The sequence below is a fragment of the Engraulis encrasicolus genome, chromosome 12, assembly GCF_034702125.1.
Source record: "Engraulis encrasicolus isolate BLACKSEA-1 chromosome 12, IST_EnEncr_1.0, whole genome shotgun sequence".
Lineage (NCBI taxonomy): Eukaryota > Metazoa > Chordata > Actinopteri > Clupeiformes > Engraulidae > Engraulis > Engraulis encrasicolus.
The window spans coordinates 7,527,467-7,540,149 of NC_085868.1; the positions used below are offsets into that span (position 1 = coordinate 7,527,467).

Consider the following 12,683-nt stretch of genomic DNA (forward strand, 5'->3'; position numbering starts at 1 on the left):
ACTTAACACTTTCCCTTAAACCTGCTGTCGTAAATAGAGTCCGTCAATTTGGAAATTTGAATAACTGTAGACTGTCATCTGTGTTCATAACTTCAGTTGAAATGATGGTCTATTTGTTCATTTTTCTTTTGTTTAAGACAGGGGTCCCCAACCTTTCTGGATCTGAGGGCTACCAAGGGCTACTTTTGTTCAAAATCATCTACTGATGTCTTTGCTTCATTCACACTATTATTGAATGATCATTTGCTCATATTTTATGAAGAATAAATAATACCATATTTAAATGGAAAAAAAACATTAGTTGTGACTAAAATCTGGTAGTCATCATTGTTTATTAACATCCTTGGTGGGCACCTCAGAAGCTCTTGGAGGGCTACCTGGCGCCCGCGGGCACAACGTTGGTGACACCTGGTTTAAGACATGTACATTTTCCCCCCCTTTATGAGACATGTTTCAACGGTGTAACATCCGTCTTCATGAGCTGGTGACCCGCTGATGAAGACAGAAGCTACACTGTTGAAACATGTCAGATAAAGGAGGAAAAAAAACAGAAGAAAATGAATGACAACATTTAACAAGACACAATGAACGTAATGCGGTTATTAAATGACAGGCAATGTCAACTTCTCCAGTCTAAGCGTGACAGCAGTGAACATAGCCCCAGAGCAGTTGGTCCAGGCAACAGGTCCATTCACACTCATAACATTGCTATGACATTACCTTTGCGCAGAGCCTATGTCATAACCTTATTGTCCATACAACTGTAATGAGCAAGTCTTAATCTGTTACAAGGCACCCGGTAATGTCATAGCCATGTTGTTATGATGTAGTTGAGTCAGGCTCGCCGGCGGCCCCATCCGCACTAAGAAGCTACGTACCATATCAAGACTTTGTTATTACCATTTTGTTAACAAGCTTGCAATAATGAAGGCTCTATGTTTGTCAGAGGTTCTACTTCCCAGTGCCAGTATACCCTAGAAGACCGGATCCTTTCCCCCTCTGGTATCTCCTTCCCTGGCTGATCGCCAGGCGTACCCCTGCCCCAGCTCCAGCTCCTACCCCCACTCCTGCACCCACCACCGCCGCGCCGGCAACCACAAACGGCAGAGGGGACAACGGGTAGAGAGAGGACGACTAGGCCTACCTTCCACCCACTGCACCGTCCAGAAGAGATGACACACCCCCTCTGCTCTTTCGCTCACTACTCCTCTTCTTCTTCTTCTCTTTCTTCACCACTCAACACCTCCACTAGCCTCATTACAATACAAAAGACTTGCTCAAGAGATACAGTACAAGTTTGTTCTAAACCAATGTTTGTGTGTACATAATTCAGGAACTCTCTCTCTCTCTCTCTCTCTCTCTCTCTCTCTCTCTCTCTCTCTCTCTCTCTCTCTCTCTCTCTCTCTCTCTCTCTCTCTCTCTCTCTGAATAAGGCAATTTGACAGTCTAATAGTTCTGTGGCACACCAACCTAGTCATAATTTTAATCAGACAAGCTACAGTACCTAATGATATATCATGAGAAAATATATATTTTTAATTAAATATTAATTTAATGTACAATAGTTTAGCTCTAACTTTCATGAAAAGTACAACTTGATGTATAGTCCTGCAACATTTCCAATACGACTGTGATGTTTTGAATTTACAGTGCATTCTTATGTAACCCCACAAGCAAACGTACACCTGTACAGCTCACATTAAAGCTTCATTCATCACATTTTCTGGTGGTTTGCCTCCCTGTGTTTCATACTTTTTGAAAGTGGCAATGTTTATATTTATGTGTGACATGCCTCTGAAGCACTAAGGGACACGCCCCTGCGCGGTGCATGGTTCATAACACCTCCTCATCTCTGGGCAGACCAACATGTCTTAGCCTGTGAGTGAAATTATCCCTCTGTCTAGGTATCACATCCGAAGACTTTGCATTAGCACACACTAACACGCCCCTTTTCCGCAAATGTCAAACTACAGTCTTTGGTTTGAAGCGTAAACGTGATGTCATACCTCAGAGACCCGAGTGCATTCACAGAGAATAATCTAACATATAGGGTTAGACATCCACAGTGTAGGATGACATGCAATATGTGTCCATTGATGTGAATTACTAGGCTACTACAGTACGGTAGACTGTGGGACTGGCTGATAGCTGTTGAGGATTATCATGGGTGAGGCAAGCACCTCCTTGGCAGTGGAAGGAAATCCTTATGGTGTAAGATACACTGTTAGTTAAGCAAGTGCCAGCTGTGGTTCGTAGGTGTGCCACATTCCCAAATGTTTACCTTTGTGTGTGTGTGTGTCTGTGTGTGTGTGTGTGTGTGTGTGTGTGTGTGTGTGTGTGTGTGTGTGTGTGTGTGTGTGTGTGTGTGTGTGCGCGTGTGTGTGTGTGTATGTGTGTGTGTCTGTGTGTGTCTGTGTGTGTCTGTGTGTGTGTGTCTCTGTCTGTGTGTGTGTGTGTGTGTGTGTGTGTGTGTGTGTGTGTGTGTGTGTGTGTGTGTGTGTGTGTGTGTGTGTGTGTGTGTCTGTGTCTGTGTCTGTGTGTGTGTGTGTGTGTAGTGTGTGTACAATACAGACCTGTATTTGTATCTAGCACCAGTTCAACATTGTAATTACATACAGTATTTCATACCATTTTAAAAAGTCAACATACCTATTACAAGAAGTACATGTCATTATCATACATGTGTGCATGTGCATTTGTGTACCTATGTGTGTGTTTTATTTGGTCACTAGTGCTCCATGCCATTATAATTCTTATGACAACAATGTGTTCAGAGACAGAGCACGGGGCTATGCCTATTAAATGAAGTAATGAGAGTCCTTCACGTCTGGGGCTGGGGCTGACCCAGGACCATGTCCCCTTTAACAACGCCCACTTGCTTTACCATGAACAGGACAAGGCCTCATGGCCATAGCTGTCACTATTAGGTGCTAATGTGTGCCTGCGTGCCACACACACACACACACAACATACACACACACACACATACACACACACACACACACACACGCACTCACACTCACCCACACACACACACACACATACACAGAGACGTGTGAGTGCACACACCCGTCTGGTGCACAACACACACACACACACACACACACACACACACACACACACACACACACACACTCGAAACTGTATTCAAATTATTGTATATATCTGTTAAGCAGGCGAATCAGGTTGTTCTTTCTGTCTGGCTGTTTGATGTATGAGATGTCTTGTGGGATGTTTAGCCTACCTTGCTCAGACACACAGGTTTGCCCTTCCACCAGCTGCTTTTATTTTCAAGGGTAGAGTTTTTCAAAAACACACTTTGCTTTTTCTGACATCTAGTGGACATCTGTTGTTACTGCAAAAAAAGAGAACATTTTCTGAAGTCATGTGAGCGCATGTGCGAACGTGACAAGTGGAACAGCAGCAAAGGAGAGACGAGGAGATAGGCAGACTGGCAGAAAACAGGGTGAGTACATCGTGTTCTTTTAGGTTTAAACTGACATTTGCAGTTAAAACAACTTTTATATAGATCATTATTACATGCTACGTTGTCGTAATTAATTTTGAAATGAGTGTCATGTGTGAACGACTTACAAATCCCATGTAACGAAGCATACTAAGTGAAAGTGGTTTGATCTAAACAAAAACAAGAGTTGCGCCAGCTTTTTCTATTGCAGATTTCGATGGATGTTTCAAGTTTTAAGTGACATGATTTACTTTTATAGGATGTTAAATCTCTAATTGATTGTTCAGCCGTTTCATCGTCTGTTATTACACCGTATCTAAGGTGTCCTGTCACTTTGTTTTGCAAGCAAACGCGGCTGTGTTATTATGTAACTAAGCTAACTTTAGCTAACAGTCAACCTACTTCGCGTTTGGGGTTGAACCACCAGAAACCTATTTAAAGTACGCTTGATTTACCGTATAAACGTTGCACAACAAAACACTTTAGTTGACTAATAACATCCTTGATTTCACTCGGATAATATACTGTGCTGCCAACTAGTTGTTAACTAGCAAACTAGCATAATGTTATTATTTGGTTAAGTAACTCCACCCCAACCAATCGGCTTACAGCATGTTGCATGGTTGCATCATATTTGTTATGTTGCAACCAGAGAGAATAGAGAGATATACTTAAAGAATCTGTGTTGCAACCATCGAGGTACAGTAGCTTTACATTCGGAATGTTTGCCAGCAATGGCTGCCCAATCTACATATCTCGATACCGCCACCGTTAATCGTGCATTTGTTTGACATTGAATAGAGCCTTTTCTCGTTATACCCAGCATGTGACATGTTAAATAATGTGGAAGACGAAGTGGTTAAATGCTTCTTTTGTCTTGCCTTTGCAGCAGCAAGACACTAGTCTTTTGCACTTTACGTGGAGCTTGACGGGGAAGCTTCACCACCATGGCGAGTGTAAGTTTGCAGAGCACGCACACATGGCATAGCAGTCAACATTGATATGTGGCAGCAGAGCACGTGAGGCGGCTCATATTGCCTACAGTACATGTCACAACAACCCCACTCACCCCTCTGTGTGTGTGTGTGTCCGTCTGTAGGTGCTATGTCGTAGAGCGAGACTGGTGTCAAAAATCTCCGGGATTCAAGTGTCCCAGAGGGCGACAACACCTTCACGAGCGTTCTCCGCTGCATCATCCGATGAGCCCTATGTAGTTGTATCAAGACAAGACACAGGTTGGCCTAATTTTGTCCCTGAACTGTCACTTTTTCTGTCGGTCACTATACAGTTTATGTAGGCTACTGTTTTTTTAAAGTCCATGATTGGGTTAGCCCACAGTTTCACATTTTGCTGACTGTTTATGTTTATGTTTATATGGTGAATTATGTGGTCTGAACAGTCATTACACTATAATTATGTGGTGAATAGAGCATTCTCATACTGCTTGTTACTCTTTGCTAGCCTGATTATCATCGACTTTCAAATCTCTTTGAGACTTGGTCTGACCAAGAGCATAACAATTAACATTTCCCAAACAGCATTTCCCCAATGACCTCCCTTGGTTTGCTAATGATTGTTTGCTTCTCAACAAAGTGGGAAGAGCTCCTGTATTTGCGGGAACTCAGAAAGTACTTGCATTGACTCTTGACCTGACTGGTAGCAACGCTGAAGCTGTTGCGTCACTAGGAGGCAGTGGCGCCAGCAGAAATAAATCCTCTGGGTGGCTAGTTGGAGCTAGGCAAAATCTTGGGGTGGCATACCCGACGAAAACCCCCACAAATGTATTGATATTCCGGTAGGCCTACTGGGGTTGTTAGATAGATAGGCTAGATAGCCATTTTGTTTATTATTAGGATTAGTTATGTAGGCCTACAGTCTTATTTTCTATATTTTCTCAATCTCAAGCACATTGAGTATATGATACAATTACTATTTATATAGTGCTGTCAATCAATTAAAAATTGTAATAATGTAAAATGTCACATGTTGACAGACACACACACACGGAGAAAAAGTGTCTCTCATACTGACACAGGGCCTACATTTTCCCAGTGGGTGCCTTGCTCAATTGGCACCTGAAATACAAAATCACATCAGCTGAGGCATATTGGTTTTCACACTAACTAATACATCTTCATGAATCTGGTCTGCAAATATAGCAGTTTTCAAACGAATGAAGCAAACATTTTGCTTATGCTTTCAGTAATGACAGCCCTGCTGACATTCATAATGAGAATGTGCAAGGGTAGCTTTCTATAAATTACTGCTACTAATGTGACCTAGCAAAGGGGAAGACCTCAGACGTTTTGTCAACAAAACAGCAGAGATCCAATATTGATTCAGCAACCATCAATACATCTTCAAGTTGTTAGACTTAGTTTGTAACCTAAAGAAGGGCTTAGCAAGTTAGCATTCAAAACAAAGTATTTGGGGACAGTTTATAAGTATGAAATGTTGAACACGCAGTTCGTTTTTTGAAGTAGCATTTCAGTTAGCTGAAGGAGGCTAAAATGCCATTTCCTAGTAACAACCAGTTTGAAGTCCTTAAGACACTGTTTGTAATCAAATAAGGGCCATAACCTTTCAAAAACGGAGCATAGAGAATGTTGTAAATCATTTATTTACAGACTGACACCTTTGATGTTGTCCATCTCACTGCTGAACGGAGCCTGCCCGGCCGACGCAACTGAAGAGAAATGAAGAGCTCACGTCACATCTCTCGAGGGAGGGGCGGGTCTACCTAGCGTAGCTTGTTATCGTGCATGCTGGGAGTTGGAGTTTAGCTAATGCTACAAGCCATGCAAGCCAGACAGTTTAACATATTTTGTTGTGGTGGCTAACGTGGTGGCTGAGAGTGATCACGTGGTGGCGGTAGCCACCCCTAGCCACCACCTGGTGGCGCCCCTGCTAGGAGGGCACGGCCTGGCTAAGTCTTTGCATCAGTTGGCTACTCTAAATACGATATCATAACTCATTACACATCAATACCATCAATTTTCGTACTCATAAGAAAACGAGGCATGATCAGATTAATTGTTATATCCTTTATTGAAGAAGTACAGAACAGTGCACTCTTCAGATTTGTTCCTATTTATTTGCCCACAAAAGTTTTGGGCTCAGAGACCTTCCTCAGCGTACAAAGGCAAATGAATAAGATAAGAATCTGATGAGTGCTGTCCTTCCCTTCTGCAATTCATTCACTTTATGGGGAATTCAGCACCTAGATAACAAAAAATGTTGAACAGGTAACAGGCGATAATGAGAGCATGTTTTTTTCCACTCCTCACATCTTTCTTTCCTCCCATCCCTTATCCTCTGCAGGCCCCAGAACCATCTGGCCCGATGAGCACATGGGCCCCTTTGGTCCCCAGGATCACCGCTTCCAGTTGCCTGGCAACGTGGGCTTCGCGTGTCACCTAGAAGGGACAGGGACCCAGCCCCTGAAGGGACCGGTTCACCGCACGGTACCGGACGTCCTGTCATCGCCCTCGAGCAGCGAGAGACACGAGTTTGTGTTGGCACAGTTTGTGTCAGAGTTTCAGGTATGGGCGACTTTTCATTGAGTTTTTGCACTGAGATTTGTGCTTAATATAATAGAGCAGAGTACAGCACTGGTTTAGATAGAAGGACGTTTTTTTCCGTTATTCTAGTCGGCGCCTTCCGGCGCAGAGAGAAATGAGTTTGTGCTGGCGCAGTTTGTGTCTGAGTTTCAGGTACAGGAGGGACTTTTCCTTGCATTTTGTGCTTGATAAGTGCCAGAGATTTGTTATACAAACGAGAGGAGACATAAGTAATTCTCGAAGGGAATTAATTACTGTGTATTGTATTATTCTATTTGACACCCGCCAGTACTGAGAGACACTAGTTTGTTGTCTGAGTCCCAGACACTGAGAGACTGGTTGAGTTTGTTTGTCATTTTTGGGGTTTTTCTTTGCTACTGGTGGTAATGATTAACGTTGAAAGTGTGAATAATGGAATCTGTCTATAAAGAAATAGAAATGATGGGTTGCATAAATCAAACAGGAGTACTGTAGTGTAGTATGCACAAGGTAGAATGGTCTTGGGTATTTTGCCTAAAATCCAGCATAGCAATATACGTAGTAGTAAGGGTGAGGTATTATTGCTTTCTTCACTTCTGTAAAGTTTACTATCACAGCAACCAGAAAATTGAATAATGACTGTCAGTAATGATGAATGATGACCTAACAATTGTTTGTTTGTGGAGGTATGGTCGGATGAAAACTAGGCCATGTCCATGTTTACATGTTTCCTTGTTTAGTTTATGTTTCTTGTTTGTTTCTTGGCGGTCCTTAAGTCTGGTCTGTTGTGTTGATGTGTAGTTAATTATGAATCACACCCTTTCATGTCCACACAGAATTTCTGTCTTGAAGAGACAGTAAAGGCAAATCTAAACTAATCTTGTTTTGTTTTCATGTGTTTGAAGGGTAAAGAAGTTCCCTCAGTGGCTCAGCGGGTAGGCAGAGCGGAGCACTACTTTGACCACACCAACATCGAGTGCACCATGCATCGCTGCCCAGAGCTGCTCAAGAAAGGTCAGTCACACAGCTCTCATTCACTCCTGTACAGACTGAACCGGGCCATTTGATTGCATTTTACAAATGGGTTAATGGGTTAAGAGAAGTCCTGGGTGTCGAATAATCTACTTTTTGAAGTTGTATGAGCACACACACACACACACACACACAGACACAGACACACACACACACACACACACATCATGTACAAGATAACTAATCTAATGACAGTCCTTTCCTGGAAAGAGGTACAGGCGCCTCCGTTCCCGTACCACCAGGCTGGCGAGCAGCACAATGCACCAAGCGATCAAGATGCTGAACACTCAACCCACTCTCCCTCCACTGTCAGCCTCTAGCCAGCAAGGCCACTGACAACCCCCCCCCCCCCCCCATCCCCCACCACCACATCTGCGACTGATCCACCTGCACTACTATACTTGTGACTGAACTTTCAACCTGCACTAACTCAAAACATGCACACACACACACACACACACACACACACACACACACACACACACACACACACACACACACACACACACACACACACACACACACACACACACACACACACAATCACACTGCACTTTCTGCACTAAACCCAAACATACACACACTGACACACACACACACACACACACACACACACACACACACAGACACACGAACACACACACAAGACGCACACCGCACCTTCTACCTGCACTAAACACATACACACACATACACACACACACACACACACACACACACACACACACACACTGCTGCTGGTGTACTTGACAGACCTTTTTAATATTTATTTTTCTTCAAAATGCTACTATTACCATGTCAGAACGCTATAAAGGACTTTTTTAGGAAAAGCACAAAAGCACAACAAATACCTCTTAATGTGTGTCCTCTACAAGTCTTCTGTTGTCCAGTCTTGCACTTTAAATGTCTGTATGAGCACTGTCTATGTCCATACTGTCTTAAGTCCATGTATAAGTACTGTCTATGTCTATGTCCTTACCTAGATTAGTCTATGTCTGTATGGGAAAGCAAGAAATGTAATTTCAAATTCTTTGTATGACCAGTGCATGTAAAGAAATTGACAATAAAACCTACTTGACTTGACTTGACTTGACTTTCCGTCCCCTTGCCTGAGCCAAGGTTAAAGTATGATGTAACGTTTTGACCGCATGGTGCATTGCATTGATTCACCAGTAGATGGTGGTATTGTTCTCTTTCAGTCTCGACCTTTGCTGTTCTGAAGACATGTATAAATGGTGACTAGGGTGAATTTGTGTGTGTGTGTGCTTGCCATTTTTGTCATTCTGTAAATGCATAGAGTAGCATAACTGAAGATGGTGCAAGCAGTCCACACCTGCAATTGAAAGTAAACCAAAGGAGATCCGGCTTATTCATTATGTATTACTGTACCAAGATGGTAGGCATGAGTTGAATCCGATCAGTCACGTGACCGGCAGTGGCAACCATGTTAGGGTTCGAATATAGTATGATGCTTGAACCATCGAGTGTCGCTATCAATTTACTTCAACTGTTTGGAACACCCATATAAATATCCCTTTGTAGTAAATATGTAAAGCTCATGAGTCGTTTATCTTTTTCTTTCTGTCTGCAGAGCTGGAGTTGTTTTTCCCAGCAGCCCCTGCTGGTAGTCTGACAGTTGTCACGGTGACACAGAAGTCCCTGGCGATGGAGGCAGACGGCCTGGACCTCGAGAGACAACAGCTCCTAGACAAGGTGAGCTACCTCACTATTCTCTTCCACTGTTTGTTACTGTACACCTGTGGACTTCTCGAAACTCATAAAGATGTCCTCTGTTCTGTTTTGCAGTTTGTTAGCGGCGCCAGAGAACTCTGCTTCACCTTATGGAGAGGAGGGTTTTGGGCAGACTTCATAAATCCCACCACAGGACAGGCGGTAAGTTTCCCTTTTTTTTGTCTGGTTGAGCAGAACGGGCACAATGCATACATGGTTGTTGTCTCTGTCATTCTGAGTGAAAGCCAACCTGGGAAACTCCCACTGTCATTGTGCACTGTACAGCACATAAGTGCACACAACAACATCGCATTTATGCCTCACTTGTGCAAGGCGGCAGCCCCAAACGGTGTGCCAAGGGACCAGTGTGGCGAGATGGTACCATGTTCAGGGTACCGCAGTCATGGAGGAGGATGGGGGAGGGATAATTACTCCCCCTAGCGAGTCGGGAATCGAACTAGCAACTATTGGGCTGCAAGCCAGACATCCGTACCAGAGATTCTTTAAGTATAGAGATATGCCATTGTAATAGGTTGCTATGGGGACCTAACATGACCAGGTTCCGATCTGCCTAAAGGGACATGTCATAATACTCTCCTAGCATTGAATAGAACAGTCCTTAGGTCTGCCTAAAGGGGGATTGCCTAAAGGGGGATTTCACCCTGGAGCCCTGAGGAAGGTCAGGAGACCTAAAGCTTGGCCTATTATTAAAAAGAACACAAAGGGGATTTAAGTGTGCAGACATTTTTTCTTTCAATTGTTTTTGTCTATGTCTGGCACCTTTTAATCGAGAGTGCGGTGTGATCCGGCTTTACACCCCCCTCCCCCTTGCAATAATAGAACCCGGAAACAATGGGCCAATGGAACCTCTCTCTCTCTACTCTCTCTGCCCATACCATGACTGTCCATGACTATGGGACATTCTGCAAAACGACTGTTGCTCTATCTGCCATGATTTTTTAACTACTCTGTGAACTTGAACTGTTAGGAATACAAAACCATTTAGCCAAGAAGAAAACCCTATTATATATCCGACATAACGTTGCAGCAGCAGCAGAAGAAAGGGAGGTCCTAATGAGAGCAAGCGAGATCTGAATGAATTGATTCCAATATGGAACCGGATCAAGTGTGCGGACATTTATCTTCATGGTCATAGTTTCTTGACCCTTTGTCCTGCACCTGCATCTTGGATGTGCGCACCACTACTTCACTTGATTCCAATATGGGAAATGAAAAACAGTGTTCCCCTGCTGGGCCTACTTGCTGCCTCTTTTCATGTGACTTGTCACGTTTTTCAATGCCCTTATCGTTGGAGGTGTCAAAAGTAAAGGTAAAAGTAAATTCATGGTGTAAGTACCACACTAGCACATGCAACTGCATAGCTGTTATACCATTTTCTCCATTGTACCTAATGAGGTATATAGACTTTAAAAGACACTAAAAACCGGACAAGAACCAGCCACAAACTTGATCCCACCACCAGTGCAGACTAAGGATGATCGTAAGACAAGCACACGGGTCTACTGGTTACAGAGATACTGTAATTTACCTGTGTTGGACGGAAACTGTGTGTCTTTGTTTTACTTTTACTTTTGACACCTTTGCTTATCATCTTCTCCCATTGTCTCTCTCTCCTCCGCAGCACTTTGGCCACACGTCCAGTGACAGCGTGCTGCGTATGGACGAGCCGGCGCGTCACCTGGGCTTCCACATCGAGGAGCTGGGATCCTGCAAGGTCATCCGCCATGTCCTGACGGGCACGCAGGCCTTCACGGGGACGCTGTTCACCAACGCCCCTGCCGACTGCCACATCATGGAGAGGCTGCAGGGTCACGCCAGCACCTTTGAGGAGGCCGACATTTGACGTGGGACACTTGGTGCTCGAGACATTTCAGTGGAGCTCAGCTCACAAGACTTGACACACACACAAATGCACACACACATTCGAAAATGCACACAGACTCCCTCACACTCTCACTCTCTCTCTCTCACTCGCACTCTCTCTCTCTCACACACACACACACACACACACACACACACACACACACACACACACACACACACACACACACACACACACACACACACACACACACACACAAGCAAACAAACACTTGCCCAAAACTGTGATACGATGTTCTCACAGTCGGCAATTGAACTCTGGTTTTCTTTTAAAACAATAAAAAAAAGACAACTAAAACACACAAAAAAACACAATGAACTGTAAATGTTCTGAGGGCATCCTCATTCAGTATAAGTCCCTTCGTTTTGTTGAAGGGGTCGTTTTAAGCCTTCAATCCTTCAGAGTCCGGAAGTATCTCCATGACTGAGCAGCCTTCTAGTGTTTTGTTGACGCTGAGCTGAACACACTTGAAAAAGTTATATCTCCTCACAATCGCGAGGGAGCAAGTGAGGAGGAGCGTTTCTCTACCATACTTGAATAGAAACCAGCCAAGCCAAAGGACGGACTGACGGATCATGGACAAAAACGAGACAAATGCCCGGTGCTCTGGTGGTCCTCACATCACTTATCTTCAAGGAACTCGCAATGTTGCGTTGGTGGGACCCCCCAAGGCATCTGCCTTCAAGAGGACTACACTAAATGATGCTTCGCGAGTGGTGTCTAATGTTCGTGTGTGTTTGTGAGGGTGTGGGTGTGTTGGCTTGTTTGGAGGGTGCTAACAGCACTCAGCTTTTTTGTGTTGGAACCAAGGCAAGGGACTTCATATGCATCTGGGATTAAAGGTTGCATATGCGCGAGATGGAGGTGCTAATCCTAATTTTGATGGACTCATACAACACACACTGGATGTAAAATAGCATGAAGGAGTGTAGGCGGATGTGCTTACTCTTGCCCCTCTTTAGGGGGCGCTGTTGCAGCAACATTGTTAATAAGCATAATTAATGTTTATATG

At 43.9% G+C, this 12,683-nt stretch overlaps 1 protein-coding gene and 1 long non-coding RNA gene across 2 annotated transcripts; one reads left to right on the top strand and one right to left on the bottom strand.

Moving 5' to 3' along the window:
• Positions 1–386: 386 nt before the first annotated feature.
• Positions 387–4,096, bottom strand: LOC134459255 (uncharacterized). The gene is made up of 3 exons (XR_010036825.1): positions 3,922–4,096; positions 3,245–3,355; positions 387–513 (listed from the first exon to the last, which is right to left on the bottom strand). It is a non-coding gene; the product is annotated as an uncharacterized LOC134459255 (long non-coding RNA).
• Positions 3,383–12,033, top strand: mmadhca (metabolism of cobalamin associated Da). Its single transcript, XM_063211556.1, has 8 exons — positions 3,383–3,466; positions 4,356–4,422; positions 4,566–4,701; positions 6,788–7,008; positions 7,911–8,019; positions 9,629–9,750; positions 9,844–9,930; positions 11,411–12,033. The coding sequence occupies exons 2-8, from the start codon at positions 4,414–4,416 to the stop codon at positions 11,630–11,632; spliced, it is 906 nt and encodes a 301-aa protein (XP_063067626.1). The 5' UTR covers positions 3,383–3,466; positions 4,356–4,413; the 3' UTR covers positions 11,633–12,033.
• The last annotated feature ends 650 nt before the right edge of the window (positions 12,034–12,683 follow it).

Excerpts from the sequence above, each read along its gene's own strand:
- mmadhca (XM_063211556.1), top strand. Across the intron at positions 9,751-9,843 it reads GACAACAGCTCCTAGACAAG|TTTGTTAGCGGCGCCAGAGA; the intron begins GTGAGCTACCTC and ends TCTGTTTTGCAG. Across the intron at positions 9,931-11,410 it reads ATCCCACCACAGGACAGGCG|CACTTTGGCCACACGTCCAG; the intron begins GTAAGTTTCCCT and ends TCTCCTCCGCAG.